The sequence below is a fragment of the Magallana gigas genome, chromosome 3 (assembly GCF_963853765.1).
Source record: "Magallana gigas chromosome 3, xbMagGiga1.1, whole genome shotgun sequence".
NCBI classification, from domain to species: Eukaryota; Metazoa; Mollusca; class Bivalvia; order Ostreida; family Ostreidae; genus Magallana; species Magallana gigas.
In genome coordinates, this window is record NC_088855.1 from 40,185,761 (window position 1) to 40,205,920 (window position 20,160).

General features: G+C 32.4%; 1 protein-coding gene across 1 annotated transcript; it reads right to left on the minus strand.

The window, feature by feature from the left end:
- Window positions 1–334: 334 nt before the first annotated feature.
- Window positions 335–16,650, minus strand: LOC105345874 (uncharacterized). The gene is made up of 10 exons (XM_011454204.4): window positions 16,589–16,650; window positions 8,898–9,048; window positions 7,932–8,291; window positions 6,605–6,713; window positions 6,175–6,324; window positions 5,559–5,720; window positions 3,648–3,730; window positions 2,383–2,503; window positions 1,565–1,714; window positions 335–508 (listed from the first exon to the last, which is right to left on the minus strand). The coding sequence occupies exons 3-10, from the start codon at window positions 8,276–8,278 to the stop codon at window positions 407–409; spliced, it is 1,224 nt and encodes a 407-aa protein (XP_011452506.3). The 5' UTR covers window positions 8,279–8,291; window positions 8,898–9,048; window positions 16,589–16,650; the 3' UTR covers window positions 335–406.
- Between the last annotated feature and the right edge of the window lie 3,510 nt (window positions 16,651–20,160).

Here is a 20,160-nt window from a genome sequence, read left to right on the forward strand (position 1 = left end):
TAGCCGGGTAATTACGTCACTTTAGGCGGGGGAATTCCCCGCCTCCCGGGTCTTAGAGACAACCCTGCATACTATGTATCTTAAAATGGATATTATCATCAGGCCAGAAAAAAACAATGTTTTTGTGGCATGACATGCCTTTCCCCTAAGATGCCCCAGCTAATGAGGCCTCACAAAGTGAAAAACTTGATTTGGCAAAATATATGAATGAATGGGAAAAACCACACTATATAATATGGCCAATCAAAAGACTGACAGTGATGATGTTCCCTACATATCTATGAAATATATATCCTATATATCTAGGAAACAAATACAAAAGAAAAGAACAAAATTACATGTTTAACTTTTATTGTCATTTGCACATTGTGCATATATTTAATTCATAAAAATAGTTCTGCATAGTCTATGAGACTTGGGTTTCGGACACCATTTTAAGTACCACTTCTGTCAGCTCTTTCCCTTTCTTCAAGATCTTTTTTGAAATACAGGATAGGAAAAGCTTCACCTGTAATATTAAAATCAGCTTCTTTTGATTTCTGAGAAATACATAATTATTTTGAATTCATTTTCTTAGTATGAACATTAAAGAAAAAGAAACAGTTTGAGAGCCAATATTTTGTAGGTTTAACACCCTTAATAACATGACAATGGCTCAATAGATTGCAGATTACATGTATATCAAACACTAAAAATAGGGTTCAGACAAGAATTTTGCACTCAAAGTCTGATCAGACTTTGATATTTAACAGAGAAACTTAATTAAATGTCGCTGCAAACTCAAAACAAAGAGGCCATGTTTTGAAAGGTTCAATCAATATTGCTCCAAAGAGAGAAAAATATTATGGGATCAAACTGGATTTCAAATTTAACCCCCCAAAAAATGGATCAAGGTCACTGCACACCCTATCCCACAAAGTATTTCTTTTGTCAGGTGTTAACCAAATAGGGTTCAGGAAAAGGAATATGAGTTGCAGAAATTTTTTTTTTAAACAGAGGTCTGTTTACATTGACCTTTGATCCAAAATCTCTGTTCACGGTCACTGCCCATGTTATTTTGTAGTCTAAGCAAGATTAGGACAATGTGAGAGAATAGCGGTATATGGTCCAAACAAGTATTTTAAAAATTAGTCTGTAAGGACTTGACCTTTGATCTAGAAACTTGATTCAAGGTCACTTACTGTGGAATCATTTTTATTTGTTGGGGGTCATTGTTCATGGGTAGTTAAAAATTTTCTGGTTCGTGGGGATGTAATTTTGTTGATCAATAGCAAGTAAATACTAAACAAATGCTTTACGTATACATGTTCATGGAGATGTAAATTCATGTGCAAGGATTTCCCACGGAAGCCACGAAAATTGGTCACCCACGAACAATGATGATTCCACAGTATCTTCCTTTATCAATTAAAAGACACTCAGGCCTGAGGGTGAAGTATGAGCAAGATTGGGATAAAGGGAGGGGGAGATATACAGATGGACAGACTTATCTCTATAGGATGCCAACAATAAACTTGCTGGTCATCAAATTATTTTTTGCCTTAAAAATGTAAATATTTGGTACCTGATCAGGTGGCATAAGGGTATTAAAATGAGCTGGCAATTTCTTTCTCTTGACACTGCCCCCCTTAATGATTTCCTCAAGAATTATGAGATAGTTATTTCTGTTCATCAGTTGACTGGATATAGCCATTGTTTCGTCTGCATTATAAGCCTGATCACAAATGAAATATGCACATTACAGAGTTATGCATGATGAAGCTAAATGAAAAAGTTTTATTTTATTGTTACAAAGAAACAACGACGATGTCTATGTATTGATTTCAGCATAACTTTCAATGCATAACAAATCAAATGAAACTTTTTTGGTCACAAAAAAATATTAAATGTTCTTAAAAATCAATTTGAAAGTAGATCAATGATGTCATCACACTCTAAACTAGTACATATGAACTAAGAACACACCAAGGACAAACTAATATTGACATTACATTTGCGAGTGCATGGAGAAAATTGATTTATAGCAATTTCTTACAATCAGTGTTCTTAGAGAACACACATAGAGCTAAACTAGTAAAATTCAACTTGGAAAGTTTGTTTTGATATTGAAAGTTATAGAGCAGTACATATGTACTTTAATCGCTGACATTTCAATAGGTCTTCGTAATGCACTCAATTTAAAATAGAGATGTACAGTACTTAAATTGTATTTCAATGGGATCTGCTATTATTATAATTTTAAAAAGTTTGTTTACTGTCTATTACGGAATAGGGATTATTTATCAATATAAAGTTCAATAACACTTGAAAGACAACGGGATAAAACTCCATGTTAAGTCAAATAATTCATGAACAAATCAGATTTCGTAAAAGTGCCCTAACCTGATGAAACCATCCAGCTGGAATTATCAGCATCTCTCCAGGTAAAAGCTCCGTCTCCAAGTACTGAGCTCGGCCAAACTTTGGATAATGTTTCAAATCTGGATCAAAGGCATCCAATGGACTACATAAAATACATAAAGAATGCATTAATCTCTTTTTTTTTTGGTTTTGTTATTATACCATCTACACATTTACCATATGATATACACTTAAATACAATTTGGACTGGTAGTATACTTTATACCAGGAAATATTCACCCCCCTTTTTTTTATTCGCCCTCATTGTCAGTGAGCAAATTTAAAGACTGGGCAAATTCAAAACAATTTGTTAATTACTGTGTTCATTAGAAAGAGCATCTATCAAACAACTGTGTCTGGGTGAACTCAAGATGGGCCGATGAAACTGTTTGCAAGTGTAAAAGGGCAACAAAAAAATATGGAGTGAAAATAACCCTGTATACAAGTCTGGCTATGGGTTTATGTTACACAAATAAATACTAGTATGTAGCTGCTGGTTTTTTTTTCTCAATTATCATTCCTTTAAGTACAGCACAAAATTAGAAATTAGAAATTCAATAAATTATAAATTAAATTAATTAACTGACAGACAGAATTTTTTATCAAATGCTTAGAAGTGCTAATACAAAGTGAATACCAACAATTTGTTTTACAAAGCTGCAAAATATCGACCAGTAATTTTTGCATATCAGGGAACATTGTGTCCTTTGGTTATGCTGGCATCAATAGATTTGTTTTTTTCAACTACGTACATCATACATACAAAACAGTCAATTACAACTTCTACAGTTACAACAAGTTACAACAAGTACACATCACAAATGTCAACAGAAACTTTGTTTAAAAGAAAGGAGAAAAAGATGAATCTTTTAACTTAAATTTAATACATGTATTCTTATTAATACATGTAGAACATTTAATTTTAGGACTTCATATTTGTATGTCATTTTGGAAATGAGACTACATAGTAGATGAAATTTTCAAGAACTATAATTTCATAAACTATTCCTGATATTAAAATGAAAAAAAAGCAAGTGTGTATTTGCAAAACTATAGAGAGATTCCGAAATCCAGATGCACATAAGCAAATTATCATATAACTTCAATTTCTAAGTTGTGTTGCACATGCAAGACATCAATAAAACAAGAACTGACAGTGCTTTTCAGTAAAAGTTGAGAAATAAAAAAAACAAACAAACAACAATTAGATCTGTGCGACTACACAGAGAGCTTCATAGAGTCTGTACCTATTGTATTTTACACATTCCAGTGGAAAGCCACAAGAAGTTTTTTGAACATACAACAAATGATCCTGTCCTGGAAGGAACAGCTTGTAAAGAAAAGGACAGTTTGACTTATGAATGAATATTCATGCACATTATATGAATTGAAAGTACCTTTAACTGAGATTTTTTGCTCAGTAACCTAAGATGTATATTTATGTCCCTTTTCTCGATTTTTTATGCATAATAACAAAGAGAGGTAAGAGAACAAATAAAGGACTATAATATTTATCATACAATGAAGTTCTTTGGTCATTAGGCTTTTTTTTAATAATTTCAGTTCATGTCACAGATTTACTGCTACATAGGATCTTAAACTGTATGTCAACTATATCTCATTTTCATGCAATACTTACCTACATTTTTACAAAGCAGAGACACAAAATCACTAACTTTTCTAGCCTTAATTTTCAGCCTCACATCTAAGTTTCAAAATGTTTGCTATTGTCTTTGGAGGATTAAGTTTAAAGATGAGTTAATTATATGCTCCTGTAATTTTAAAGTGTTTGTGAGAATGGGATCAGAATTTTTAGTTGTAGTTGTTCCAGTTTTAATAAAAAGAATTTATTTTATTAAGATTTGATCAGCTAACTAACAGAATAAATTTGTAAGAAATATGCATAATACTGGGAATCATGTTTTAAAAAGTAAGTCCAATGATATATTTTATATTAGTGATATTACATATATTTCATACATGTATATGAATATTTACTGTAATTTCAATTTCTTTTACCTACTATAATTGTAGACAATTCAAAGTTTTGAATTAATACCAGAAAAGAATTTATTGAAATATGTCAATAATAACAAAAATTAAGATACTGTACTGGTACTGTACCAGTTATCGGCTAAGACCAGATATCGGCTAAACTGTGGGTTCGGGTTTATAGTACACAAATATCCGAGATTTTTTAATTCAGTCGTCTGTTTCGAATAAAGAAAAGTAAGTTTGCTTGAAAACTTTCTTCAATATGTTATAAACATGAGCTTTAACGATCATTGTTTACCGCTGATTTACATCTTTGCACTTTCAGCAGTGGGGGAAATGACGTAATAAGTTAAAAATAGAATAAGACTTCTTTGTGATACGTTATTATATACCTTCTTTGATTTGGCATATAATATCATTTATACATATAACATTTATAAACAAAAGGAACTCACTATATTCCGAGAGATTCATGGCGCAGTTGAACGCCCGATTGTATAATTATGTATTGATTAGCATAAGATTTTGTGTATTACCGTATGATAATAAACGAATAATTTGATGAGATATGTTTATGTATAATAACCCCAAGACCTATAGGCTGACCCCGCAAGGGACATAATTCAATTTACACTTTGCAGAATATAAAATCAACATGTACAAGGATTTTACTATGTTATTATCACGAAGCCGATAACTGGTACAGTAAATCATAAAACCTCGGCAAATTCGGGGCGTGCTAAAAAGCACAGAAACAATATGTTTTGGGTTCTAAATGATGATGTAATCTAACCGATGGATAAATAAAGAGTTCACAATTTAAAGTATGAAAAGTTTTATTCCAATATATCAAGAAATAAGGAAACATGAAAAAAAAAACGTAAAATTATAGCCGATAACTGGTACAGTGCCAGTATTGCTTTTTCTCCTGTAATAAAAATCTTGATATAACAAGTCAAACTCTGTTTCCTAATGCTGACTATGAAGATCTAATTATTTACTGATTTGTTCTCTACAGATTGCCATTATACAAAGAATATTTTTTTGGTAGTTCAAATCATAGCTTTATAATGATACAAGTACATGTGCATGCATGTACCGAATCCTGCATTTCTCTACATATTTTTTGTAAACTTTTGGATATTTCAACCCTCTAGACTAACCTTCCACTTTTTTACTCCACTGAGGACTGCACTGATAGCTGTCCAGTTGTAGGGGTCCATGTGGAGGGTAGATCTTGAATGTTTGGCCCCCCAAAAAAAAGCAGCATCCCAGGGGCGGATCTCAAACGGGAAGAAGGAAAAAAAGTTTTCTGATGCATATATCTGAAATGGAAAATATATTCAGTTTTATATCACAGGTTCGATATCAATAAATGCAACATTTTCTGATGAAGAATATAATCTAAAACAATGCAATTGAAACCAGAAACCGTTCCAAAATTAGCAATGAATATTAACAATAAAGCATGGAAATCAAACGCGAGTCAATATATCAATCTGTCAATTTAATTTTTTATTCTAAAAATTAGTTGAATCAACAGTCTTTCATGGGGTATAACGCGTACTATTAGCTTCCTCAAACAAGCTCAATATAATAACAAACAGACTTGATGTTTCAGTATTGATTTATTTTACAAAATGAATGGCATACCTTTTTTCATACATTAAAAAACTCAATTATTTATGAGCTTATTTGCCCTTTAATACATCTCTCCTATCCTATTTGTTTTGTGTTTAAACAGGGATATTGTAATATTTAGGAATAAAGTAGGATTACATGATCTCCGATATCCTTCCGAAGCTCCGGTCTCTGCAGCAGAAATATTTCGTCCTCCAGGTAATTCCACGTGTTGATGTTTGATTGGTGGAGAGTGCTGATGAAATTTTCCAGGGGTTGGACGTAGCCTGTCACATGCTGAATCCCGTCCTGAAAAAAGAATTACAAAACATTACAGTTGAAATCAATTAAAATAATTCAACACTATTCATTTGTTTTCAAGAATACAGCATACTAGTTAGGTTTGGGTTTTAAAATGCCAGTTACCCAAATGGATGTATCAGCTTGTACCCAGTTGGTAAATGCACCAACACAATACCTACATCCTGCTTTTGTTGAAATTATCAAATGTAGACAAAGGCTTGATTTTTCTACCATTTAAACATTGGACAAACTGAAATATGTCTTTTCAATGAGAGTTTTGACTTACAACAATGGCTTTGAAAGTGACTCTCTGTTTCCCATATTTCTGTATGAAGAACTCCTTTGTCCAGTTGAATGCTGGCCAGTGTCGTACAACATCAGTTATTATGACTGGCCTGTGATTTAGAAGATTATATCATACGTAATGTAATAGGAAAGGAGGAATGAGCATATAAATAGACTAACAAGAGAAAAGCTTTCAATGTGACAGCAAACCAGGTTTTCTTTTGTGTGAACAGTATCCATAATCCATTTGTCAACCCTGAATTGATGAACTCTACCTATCCAGAGAAATGCGGTACTCTATATGCAATACTGCCAAAAAATAACTAAGTTCAACAGCTGGTATTTTTTTTCATATATTTTCAGAAATCAGAATCCTAGAAATATGCACACCACTGTAGGAGAAGGTTATCCGTACAATAAGGGCAGCCCACCCCCCCTCCCCACCCCCACCTGCCCGCCATTTTCACCATTTCAATAACCGGATTTTTCCTTCCTTCAGAAAACCCCATTAAAAACATATCGCTGGACCAGGAATCGAACCAGGAACCCCTGCAACTCCAGTCAAGAGCTCTACCACTGAGCTACCCAAGCCGATATCCAAAGTCCATATAGCCCTAACTACATTGTACTACTTTATTCCTTTTTTACATAATAAATAGTAGAGTTTTTTGCAAACCACTGCACATGTACCTGGTACATAAAATATGAAACTTGTGTTTTAATTGTATACATCTCTAAGAAAGTGATGTGAACAATCCCCCTTATTACAAATTGAAAACATGCAATCCATTTTTTTCTACATGAATCTAAAAAAGCTTTATGCCCCATGAACATGAGTTTTCAATACCACCATCAGAACAGAAGTTAATCAAATCATTTCAAATTTATCATTTAGATCAGGCTATTAAGAAAAATGCAAGTCTGTAGCAAGTCTGTTATTTAAGATATTTAGATGAAGCCAAAATTTTCACTCTGCCAAAATAATCCACATAACAATATCTAGAAGCATTTAATACAGATAAATAGCTCAACCTCCCCACCCCCACGAAAATTCATTGTTATTCAATTCACGCATTAAAGTTACTATAAAGAGGCCTAAGCACCCCCACCCCCACCCCCTCCCCTCAGAAAACAAATATAAGACCTACCCCCCACCCCCTTTCCCCAAGAAAAAATTTTGATCCTCAATTTTTAAATATCCAATTTTGTAATGTGAATAAATGACCAGCATATTAATCAGTAAATTACTGACAAACTAAAAAGAATGATGGATAATAAACTAGTATTCACAAGGACATAATGCAACAAATGAAAATACATGTACTTACCACTTTCCATCATATATATCCCAGAATTCTTCGAGTGTCAGACCTGACCTTTTTTCAACAGTCCACAAATGCTGAGGTCTCTGATACAATTCTAGATTTTCTTCTCTGACTCTTAAAGCTGCACTAAAGTCAAACTGATATGGAACGTCCACCAGAGTTTCTCCACTTTTGGTCAGTGTTTTTGGTACCTTAGTCTGACTAACACTGACAGAAATCCCAACAATCAAGAGGCAAGAAATGATCAACACCAAAAGAAGGCGACATGGCGTCACCAATTCTCCAGAAGTATAAGTATCTGCTATTTTTTTGGCCTTTACACTAGGAGGTCTGGAATAGTACTTTTTCATGACTGGTTGCCTTCTGCAAATGAAATCAAGAGAAACTTTTCAAACTGCAGGCAATTACACTTTAGGTACTTATGTAATTCCCTCAGACACACAAATATTTTTCAGCACATAAACAATTTAGCTCTTTAATGGTAAATCAATATCTACCTTGCTAGTTCATGCAAATTTATGTATTCAATTCCCCTTTGAATTTGTTGACAAAATATGAAAGAACATGGATTTAAATATTAACAAACACTGCAAGCTAGTACATATTCCTACCCTGTATCACTTAAATAAGGGCGTTATGCAGGTTTAAAGCTGTCCAATAATAGTATGCAACCTTTTGCAAAGCAAACATTATTCCAATTTAAATTTTAGATGTAAAAAGAAATTTTAAGTTAATATTTGTTAATACTCATAGTTTTATTTACAGTAACCAATCAATATGTCAGCAAATATTTGTCTATGAGAGAGAGAGAGAGAGGAGAGAGAGAGATGCATATTAAGATTTTATAATTTGAAATGGACAATTAATTTTGTTATTGCTTAGTAATCCACATCCACAAAACAGTTTTAACAACATCAAGGCTATATCATCCTATTGAAATAAATGTAGAAGAAAGAATACCGTACTTACTCCTGCTGCAACAGTAGTCAGACAATTAAGAGCTAAAGCTTCATTTATGTTTTTTCTCATCCCTCCACCATAAAGCAGTCTTGATGCATAACTACACGGTGGCATCAATAGTCAATCACCATTATAGATCAAGCTCCTGATGATTTGGCACCTGTAAATTATAAATTGACTTTACAATTCCAATCAATAAGTCGCTCCCATAACCACATCTCCTCTTAATCAGAACAAATTAAGTGCAAAGTATGAAAATTTTGAGTCATAAATATTGCATGCACACCATCACTACATACTGAAGGAACTGAAAATAGTTCAATGTCAAAAGTTGTTATTTAGAATCAACACTGAAAGTGATAAGGTCAATGCTATCTTTTGTTTTCCAATTCCTTTCTGGACTAAAATCAGCCCATGTTTTATTAACTGTTAGCAAGATTATAATACGCTTGGCTTATCTTAAACAGTTCGATCAAACAATTGCATCATCACTGTATATATCATAAAATTTAAGAAAAAGATATATATAAATATTACATTTCAGAAAGCATTGAGAGAGAGAGAGAGAGAGAGAGAGAGAGAGAGAGAGAGAGAGAGAGTTTGCTTTTATTAATGTCAGTTAATAAAAGGGATTTATTTTGCTCAGTCTGTATTACCCATGTTAATACTAGTCAACCTGTTCATCTCATTTCTTTTTCTTTGCGAAGTATTGTAATATTTTATACAACTGTATGCTAGCATTTTTATCATATCTGGTTGCACTTTAAATATAGTACTTATTATGGTAATAATCAAATGCTTACACAATGTAGATAACTTCAAAAATTTTCCATAATTCTAAATGCCTTATATCCAGTGTATAGATAAATGATTCATATTACAGGCTTATTACTTCTCAAAGGTATACAAAGTCACAAACATATTACAAGTTAAATAAACAAAATCTAAATTGCTTCAATAGAAATAAAAATGATGATACATAGTTGTGATTTAACTTGGGTTAAATTTTTGGCAGATGTAATGATACAAAAAAATTTTCTTGGGGCAAAATGACAGATAAAGAGGATGAACCCATTATCTAAATGATGATATCTGCATGGACAGTATGATATCATCTTTCATGTATATAGTTTCAAATCTCATTTGTATTTCAGCTGTACAGAAGCTCCACTTAATAAAAAAAATCAAAACATTGAATCCTATTTCCATGGCATTGTATATAGAGTTAATAAAATAGTTCAGGAAAGATTATTTTGTTTTGCAGGCACTAGAACTGAATTCACCACATTCATTCAAATTTGAAATAGATTGGAATATCATTTACATGTTAAAAACCTTGAAGCTGTTTATAAAAATGTGTTAACTGCTTCAAACCAGTTTATGTTCATTTTTTTTCTAGCAATAAAATCTATTCCTAATAACTTAATCTTCTATGAATAAATAAACAAAAATCAAGATAAACGAATGACAGTATAGAAACAGCCACATGTCATTGTGATATAGGGGAAAAGTCAATGCATGTATAAAACATTTGGTTTGCCAATAAAATTGGGCATTACGAACAAAAATCATATTATTTTTATTTTATTTTAAAATGCTATGTTGATAATAATCAGATGTGACTTTGAATTGGCCAGGTAAAATGGGATTAAAATGATATGGACTAAGAGCCTCTGATATTTCAAAGTTTGAAAATAACAGCCAAACAGTTATTGATTTTGTGAAAGCAGAACAGATTATATAATGTTCTGCTGTAAACAAAATATGGGGTATCCTTTCAATACGTTAGGTGAAGAATTGAACAGCAATCATGGATTTTCCTATGAAATGCTCATAAAATCACAGAATTTAACATTTTGAAAATGATATCTATTTCCATTTTGCTATTCTCATTTGTGACATGTTATATACCTTATTACATGTATACCTGGAAAATAAAAAAGCTTTGTAAACAAAAAAGCTAACCTTGTAAACTTCTTATTGGTTTATGAAGCTCATAACAATTCATTGTATTGCTCAACTTGCAGTTTTGTAACTCCAGTATTTTGTTTATAACAATTTTTAATGAGCACAGCTCACCAGCAGGCAGCGCTGGCAAGCAAAGCAAGCTCTAAGAACCATTGCACAGGGGAAAAAAGGAGCTAATTAAACCTATAGAATCATAATGGGCAGACTTCATTTGTCCCATATCGACATAACTGCAATATGCCGGTCATATGACCAGCTCAAAAACAAAAATAGGAACTCTTTTTTCACAAATGTTATGTAACCATGGTAACAGCTGTAGCAATTCAAAATTATATCTTCATTAATAGTACAACAAAATACAGTTACATATCAATAGCTTTATTCCCATGTTTTCTAAAGGTTTTCAAAAACTGTTACAAGAATTAAAACTATTGTATTATTAACTACTGATTTCCAAAACCCAAAGTAGCAGGTGTTTCAGCCAAAGCTAGGCTGCCTTAAGGCATCCTTTAACTTATAAGAAACCTTTTGTTACAATATAGAAGGGTTGATAGATCCGTTTATGTGTTTTCCTAGATACACAGAAAGCATATGATACAGTCTGGAGGCATGACCTAATATACAAGTTAAATCTCCTTGGAGTTTCAGGACATCTGTGGACTCTTATTGACGACTGTCATACCAATACCTTATGTTCTTTTGTAGTAAACCAAACAAGCTCCACCTGGTTTCCTGTTTTGCAAGGAGTTTGTCAAGATGGAACCCTGTCAACACTTCTCTACCTAGTTTTCATTAACAACCTGCTTCAAAAAGTTCAAAACCAGTGTCCAAATATGAGTACCTATTCACAGTATCACTAGTTCTAATGCTACCCTTGCGGGAGATATATAATGCATTGCTTTATCTCCTGCAGCCATTCAAAATATTATCACAACATCATTTAAATCTCTGTAAACTGAAGATTCAGGTTTGATGCAGGTAAGTCAAGTGTTCTCTGGTTTACTCCCTCATCAACTGCTTTCAGACCCCGATTCCTCCCTATTCAACTCCATAAATCCAGGAAGACCCCCATTAGCTATATGAAAATTTTCGTCTAACAAAGGTTACCAAAGGTCAAGTGGCGCATTGGGCGTACACTAGTTTTTTAAATGCAGTCCTACCCAAGAAAAAAAAATTTGCCGCTTCCAAGCATGCCTTTTAGGTTCAGTAGTGCTGTGCCAAAAATCGCTAATCTTTCACCCGGAATTTACAGTTTCATAAGGTTTGTTAACTTGTTTTGAGTATAGCATTTGCTGTCATGAAAACCAAGAGAGCTACTACATGCCTCCATTCCTTCTCACTCTTTCAAAAAATGTAAACAAAGCAAAAGAAAGTTTATGTGTGAAATCACAGTGAACTTGCGCTAAGATTTCTTGCGATAAATGAGAGGTGGATCGAGCATCTGTACTGAGTGTTACCTGCAATGAGTACTCACTATTTTAGTATAAACTGCAATCCTTGGCTTGTTTGTTTTTGTTTTGTTTCTTTTAGGCTTAGATAAGGGGATGATATACAATCATGCTAGTTAAATATGCTTTAAAATATTACAATTTACTGATAAAATACAGGGAAATTTTAAAAAAATATTAATTTTTTTTAATTACAGACATATTATGTAATAAATAAAGAGGAAAATTAAACAATTAAAAAGTATATGTTGTATTATGCAAAGGGCTTAAAAACCTTTAACAGGTTGGGACCAAATGCCCAAGTGGGATATAACAGCCTGTTTGAGACATAAATTTGAATTGCAAAAAATAGATTTTTTTAAATTTTGTTAAAAATATGGTAAATCCACATTAGAAAAGAGGAAATATAACAACTTTTGGGAATTTTCAAACAACTTTTTCTGTAACCGTACTATTATGGAGATTGATCCCCCAGTATATCCAAAACTTCTTGGGGACCAATCTTACAAACAATAGGCTTAAAGGAAAACTTGCTAACCAAAGGTTGTTGCATTTAATATACATTTATGCAGATTTATAAAGAAAATTAATAGATTAACAATTTTCAGTTTTTGAACTTTAAATTTATATCCACTTTGGGTTATTACATCCCAAATGGGCAATTACGGTATATCCCATTTGGGAGATGGGTCCCAACCTATTTAAATTGGAATGGGTAAACAGTAAAAGGAGGCCACATGCATAAAAGGCAGAATTAGCATAAAAAATAAATGAATTAAAAAAAAAAAATTTAAGAAACAGATAAAAAAAATTGATACCACATGATCAAATTTTCTCCAAGAGAAAAAAGACTGTTTTCATTTGTCAGGTTGGGAACAATCCACTACAGAAAAGCTGTCTCGCTAAAGCAAGATCATGATCCCTCTTTACGGTAACAAAAACATTCCCGTAAATGTGAGATTTTGACACATTTTTTCATTTTTACATTGATTATTTTAAAAAGGAGAATATCCAGAAGAATGTGTTCACATTTAATTGATGATAAGGGCTCATTTACTACATGTTTGTTTCAAATTTTGATATTTACCGCTGTGTTTCCCTGAAATTCTGTAACAAACTGAATCTATTCAGCAGATTTCTTACAGAAGCCTCTGGAGATAATAAATGTGATTATTTTGTTCACATTTTAAGTTGTACCTAGAATTTTTTGTTCACTATTTGATTCATTTTTTATTAAAATATTGTGAATTATTTTTCTATCATCATTTTTTGATTATGCATTGAATTTTTTTTTCCAAAAACAAAAATCTATTTAATTTTTTGAAAAATATTTCCTTACCATAGGTGTAAAAACTATTACTGGTACAACCTACCGTAGTTTGCATGGTCTTGCCGAGATCAAAATATAAAAGCAAAAAAACCAAAAATTGTTGCATGTTATTTAATTTCTTTTGCATGATTGAACAATGTCATTAAAATGAACTCAAACTCTGATAATTTTCTCTTTGTACATTCGCATTCAATGCAATATAGAATATTCTCGATTTCCCCAAGATGATATTGAATTATTCATTCTATTTTCATTTGCAGCAATGGAGCACTGATATTTTAGGCCACAAAGGTAGGTCTTGGAAGTGAAATTGCTTCACATTGCTTTTCTTACCCGGATTTTTTTTATTTTAGTGGGATTTTTCATTCATTAGAAATACATCATGAAAATCTTGCATTTACGGGATATTTTTTTTATCAATACCGTAAAGAGGGCCGAAATGATCTCGCTTTAGACAATCTTTCTATAGCCTATAGTATACAGTCTAGACGGGACTCCCAAAACGGAGTTAACTCCCAAAACGGAGTCTTTGGCTCCATCATGCATTGCGGTAAAATGGCGTTTCTAATGTAAACAACGTGCGAGTTATGCCCCTTAGTTTTAAATAAATCTCTAAAATTGGCCAAAAACACGATAAAAATTAATTCTAAACTTTCAAAAACATTTCTGAACGTTTATGTGTCATATTAATGTCATATGTTCAAAACTGTTTACTTGTATTACTTAAGATTACTTTTTAAAATGAAAAATTCACCCATAACTTCGATCACGCACAACTATAACTGTTTTGAAATAAATTTAACGCTTGGATATGTTTATTTATCATTGTTTGTTAAAAGTATAGTCTCATTTTAATCTTTTTCATGCTAAATTATTCAATTATCTTGAATAATTATGTATTTAACATGGTTTCCTAACATCGCAAATGCCGCGAGCGATTATAATTAATTGTTTTGATGATAATTATCAGTTAATTTAAAGAGTTATTGAAGCTAGAGGGACAATTTGTTTCATTATGGGCTTTTCAAACAACCAATCCTATTTTTTAAATACCAAAAAGACGTTTTTTAATCATCGCTAGAGGAACCAGTTTTTGTTAGTAATCGAAGCTTTTTTCGTTTACGCACTTATCAATTTGTATGTTTGGTGATTTTAAATTTTAACACAATACGAAAGAAGTAAAATTTGATGCAATTTACCTTTTATTAACAATTAAATTCCATGAAAAACACAAAATATCACTTTTTAAGCATCGCCCAAACGTCCAACTTCGAAGAGAAATAACTTTTTTAAGTGCAAATAAACCCCTATTTCGTGCAAATACGATCGATAGTAAATTTTATCCTGGGTCTTTTAAAACGTGTTAGAAGTCTGCCAACACATGCAGCACTTTGCAAGACCATTTCTTGTTGACCCCATGTTTTCATCGAAAAATCGCCATATTTTGTACCAGTGCGCATGCGTAGACTCCCAAAACGGAGTCCAAAATGCTTGCAGAAATTCACTTCCGTTGACTCCGTTTTGGGAGTCCGTCTAGACTGGTATAGGAGAATTGTTCCTAACCTGTTTGTGCAAGTCTATTGGTATATGTAGTTCACGCTGAGGTCACCTTAAAGGTCCAACCATAAAACATATTAAAATAATATGTTTTACGGTGTGACCGTTGGGGCGAGCGCAGAAGGGACTATATACACATCTCTCATCATTGTTCAATGCAACGTGTGGACTTGCCCAACCAAAAACTTTGGCTTTGTCTCGAAAACTTTTACCACCGCAAGCTATAAACCCGAAGTTATCAAACATTTATTCCCACCTTAGTCTAATACACTCACACAAATTACATGTATCACTGAGCATTAATAAAATGTTAAACAGACTTATTAAAATATTTTGGTGTAAAATACAAAGCCGTTTAAGTTTTTTTTTATGTAAATACAATAATGTTTAATTTAGCATTCCTTTGCTTTTTATTAATGATCATTAAATCAGTATACAATAAATTGCGCGTTTGTGTTATTTCTCATTTTGTTCCTTGTTGTTATTTGTGTTTTAATTATTTTCCTCTGTAACATCAATTTTGGTTTTAATTTTTTTGATTTTTTGTATGCTATATATACCGCGTTGTAGACATTTGCAACTATTAAAAAACCCTGTAGATATTCTAACAGTTTATTTTTTCTCATTTTTGTTTTATTCATTTATTACAAAATGACGTGGCTGCACGTAATCTGATAATAATTACAATTTTCTCTTTAGATAAATTTTTGTCACCTAACGTTACCTAACGTATGCATATATGATTGGATCAATATATTATAGTAAATTGAGCGTGGAACTTGCATGTGTATTCATAACCAAAAACAAAAATCAAAACAAAACTAATCAGCAAAAAGAGTCGCCATTAACACAGTCACTGATACTGAGAAGGCCTACTTCCTACGTGTACATCTTGTAAAGATGTTTGATCCACCTCTAAAAGATAGCGCGAGATCACTGTGACGTCATACTTAACTTTCTTTATCTCGACAGTTTCCGTAAATGTTCGGATAAATTCGGGAAAGGAAATGACGTCATATGTCAACAAAAGTTCAGATAGGTACAGCCTTTTTTTACGAGCATATGTGTTGTTTACTTTCGTGTTTTTAAAGGATTTTGTATTGTTAAATAAAATAGATGTATGCGATTTAGAGGTAGGAATTTTCCTTAGAAACGCTTCCTGTTCCACCATGTTGCTATGCTCCGCAAAGGATCACTGGGATAGTAGAACGTTTTCACGCGGGTCCACAACATTTTCTTTGAACAATGTGCAGATTTCAACTCGAATTTCCTCCGTTCGTACACGTTGTCTATGGAGCTCGCTACGCGAGCGGCGCTTCGCGCCGCCTCGCTGCGCTCGCTATAAATTGCAAATACTAAACAACAGAACTTTAAAGTTCTTTCGGCTCAAAACTTACAAATTGTTCTTTATTCCTTTTTTGCTTGCAGAAATGCAACAGGAATTATTGATATCTAAATAAACGCAGAGTAAGTATGGTTAATACAAAGAAATCCGAATTATAGTTCATGATAGCGCCCCCTCCTATCACTATTGAAAAAAATAATAAGCGTAGAAATATGATGTTAAAAGTTTAAAGAATTTATGGTAAGCCACAAACTCAGCCTGTTGTGCTTGATTAATACACAGGCACTTCGTAGAGGAGGTGGGTACTGCCCCACGAAATGATGATTTTCTTGGTCACGAAAATAATAGGGCATTCGGCTGTTAGGGCCCACATTTCGTTAAAAAAATAAGATTCGTTCCCACGAAATAAAAACCTTTAAGTAATTGAATAAAGGACTCTATGTAAAAAATATAATAATTAATTTGAATATAGATAACCCTGAAATCATCTCTTGAAAATATTATAGTACATAGCACGAATTACTCTCCAAAATCACTTCAATTCTCATTTTGTTATTTAAAAACACTTGTTTTGCCATTAAGTTAATTTTGTGGTGATGAATTCTTAACATTTTATAGAGTTGAGAAATGGCATTGACCTATTTCACAGCCATAAATTTTATTTCCCGGGAACGAATTTTTATTATGTTGAACTTTTTCTTTTTGCTTCTTTGTTCGTTTTAGGTTTGTTTTTGTTTTGTTTTGTTTTGTTTTGTTTTTGGGACCAAGTCAACGCACTTTGCAAATATTTTTCAAAGTGCGTTAAGAGTGTACATCAACATTTTTTACTATCAATGAACTTAATTAACGCACTTTGAAAAAAATGTATAAATCACAAAATATGGGCTTCGTTCTAACTTATTTCGTTTTATTCAGACTAAATGTTTATATTCCTTTGTTATGTAAATACTATTTAATACGGCCTAGGATCACTGAGAATAGGGAGGGGACAGCCAAAGATACAGTACAATTTCCAATAAAATATTTATATATTCATTATTTAAAGAATGTATCTGCATCATCTTTTCTTCCCAAACATCATATTAATTCCATAAAATATATCTGCAGGTTTCTAAGCATCCCTTTCTCAAATTCAAACTAAACAAATTATTTCGATATATAAAGTAAGATAATTACATGTACAGCCGTTAAAACATATAAACTCAAAAACAAGCATTTGAGCCTGCACTTTTTTGCATTTTATTTTCAAAACATATACAAGTATTGTTTTCAATATATACATTGTTATTATATTTGTTCATAATCCTATAAACTTCGTGTATAGGTCAGGTATTGTGTCCCTCAAAATTGACCATTTTTCTCTTTTCCTTTAGAAAGTAAATCTTCACAAAATTAAAAGATTAATTATTTGGAAGGACGGCGGACGACTACTAGTAATTGGTGCAGTTCATGAGATATTTTTATATACATATCTCAATTAACTTAGGAACTAATGTTCATCATGTATAAATTATTACATTAAATGATCTTATCAACAAGCCTTTTTCATTTTGAATTGTTATTTAGGAAAGCTAAAAATCTAATGGGTTCTCCTTTTCATTGTCTTATCGAGCAAAACGATGTTAAAACATTTAACTACATGTATAATACTTGAGGGCCTTAAAGGAACTGAGACACAATTTGAGCTCAACATTTTAAATGTTATTTTTCCATTTTTAATGTTAAGATCATCTTCGCTAGCCAAGGGTTTTCGGTCCACTTTGCTCCCCATAATGGGGAGCAAAGTGGACCGAAAACCCTTGGCTAGCGAAGATGTGTTAAGATGGGTTAATAGAATGGTTAATATGGGTATTTTTAATGCTTTGTCAAAATTTGAAAGTCAAATATTGAGTTATAAGCAAGATACAGCATTTGAAATTCTTTGTTTTGTAAACAAAGCTCGAGCCTTTTGATTGTTTAGACGTGCTCATTGGTATAATTTAAGTTTCAATTAAATGTTACTTTTTTCTGTTGATAATATTATTTATGAACACACTGAATCAGTTTACCTTGTTTGCCACCGAGTTATTTTGTCAAAGAAATTTAATTCTATACTTTACAAATATAAGACTCGAGCTTTGTTTACAGAACAATAATTTCTTACCTCTGTATCTCTCTTATAACTAGACTTCTAACATTCAAATTTTGGTTAATCATTCAAAATGTGCAAGTAAACCATTTTATACATAAACAATGAAAAATAAAATTTGGATATAAAATCGTGTCCAAGTCCCTTAAACAACTTCGACTAGACCTTGCTCATTTTTGTCAAAGTGCGTTAATATCAACTATATCAACGCACTTTGAAAAAAAAAATATTCAAAGTGTGTTGAGCTGGTCGTAATTTTTCAAAGTGCGATGTAGCAATGCATACTGAAACATGTTTTTAAAATAACAAAACATCAGACGCGCCATCTTCGCTAGCATGTGTCCGATTCGTTTTTCTCCCCCCCCCCCCCCCCCCCCCCCCCCCCCCCCCCCGGGGGGACACTTGGCTAGCGAAGATACATATTTCTAAAATTACAAAATATCAGATACGCTGGCGTGGGTTATGTATTTTTTCTGCAAAGCTCATCCTTCATAGCACCAAGAACCATTATCTTTTTTGTTTAATTAGCTAGACCCATCGCAGTCTATGTATGGTGGGTTTGGGTGATATTGCGCGACCTCAAGCAGCTGGTATGGTCTTAATTGTTGATGAAAACCACGATTTGAAGATTTTGAAGGGTAAAAAAATTAAGTCTTCAAAATTAAACTATAGTGATATTTCATTTTCTGATTATACTCAAAAAGTAATAAAAATGTAGATTTAAGGCCCTCACATACGAGAGACCCATGGGCCATATCGCTAATCTGAGCAACAATAGCCATAATAAAATCAGATTAATGGAGTCATATACAAAATATATATACATGTATACAATGTATTCAAAATGGAATAGAATCTATATAAAAATATTTTAATATTTCTCCAGTTATTCTTATGTAAAATATCAATTGGTTTTTAAGAAGAGGATTTTTGAAAGATGTCAACAATTTTTTTTATATTCTTAATTATCTCCCTTTGAAAGAGAGTATGAACCTTCATTTTAAATTTAAGAAACTTAAATCCCCTTGACCTAAAGATGTTTTGTGCCAATTAATCTAACCAGTGGTTCTGGGGAAGAAATCAAAAATGTGAAAATTAAACAAATTGTATACTTGCAGAGCTTTCAGCGGAAGTGAGCTAATAAGAAACATTTCCTTTTCATTTTCTTAGGAATTGCTGTAAATTAATCAGTTTTAAAAAATTGAGTTCAATGGGATTATGTCAATGAAGTTCTAAAAAAAAATAATCATGCCAGCTTGTACAATATCAAACATGGAAGAGTCGTTAAAAACACTAGCTAGTATAACCAATTACTCAAAGGTGGTTGATTGGTCACATTTGAACCCAGGGGAGAGTGAGTCATGGCATGACTTAAACGGGTTTTTCTTTACGTTACACCATTGAATCCACTGATTTTCTTCATATTACACCATTGAAATCAGTCTAATGTAGAGAAATCCCTTGAGTTTTCAAAAAGTTGATAATCAAGGCTTACA

Coding starts and splice junctions, on each gene's coding strand:
- LOC105345874 (XM_011454204.4), bottom strand. CDS start 8,278: ATGAAAAAGTACTATTCCAGACCTCCTAGTGTAAAGGCCAAAAAAATA. Junction 5,721..6,174: donor GGAAGGATATCGGAGATCAT/GTAATCCTACTT, acceptor TTTCCATTTCAG/ATATATGCATCAGAAAACTT. Junction 3,731..5,558: donor GTGGAGTAAAAAAGTGGAAG/GTTAGTCTAGAG, acceptor TTTCTTTACAAG/CTGTTCCTTCCAGGACAGGA.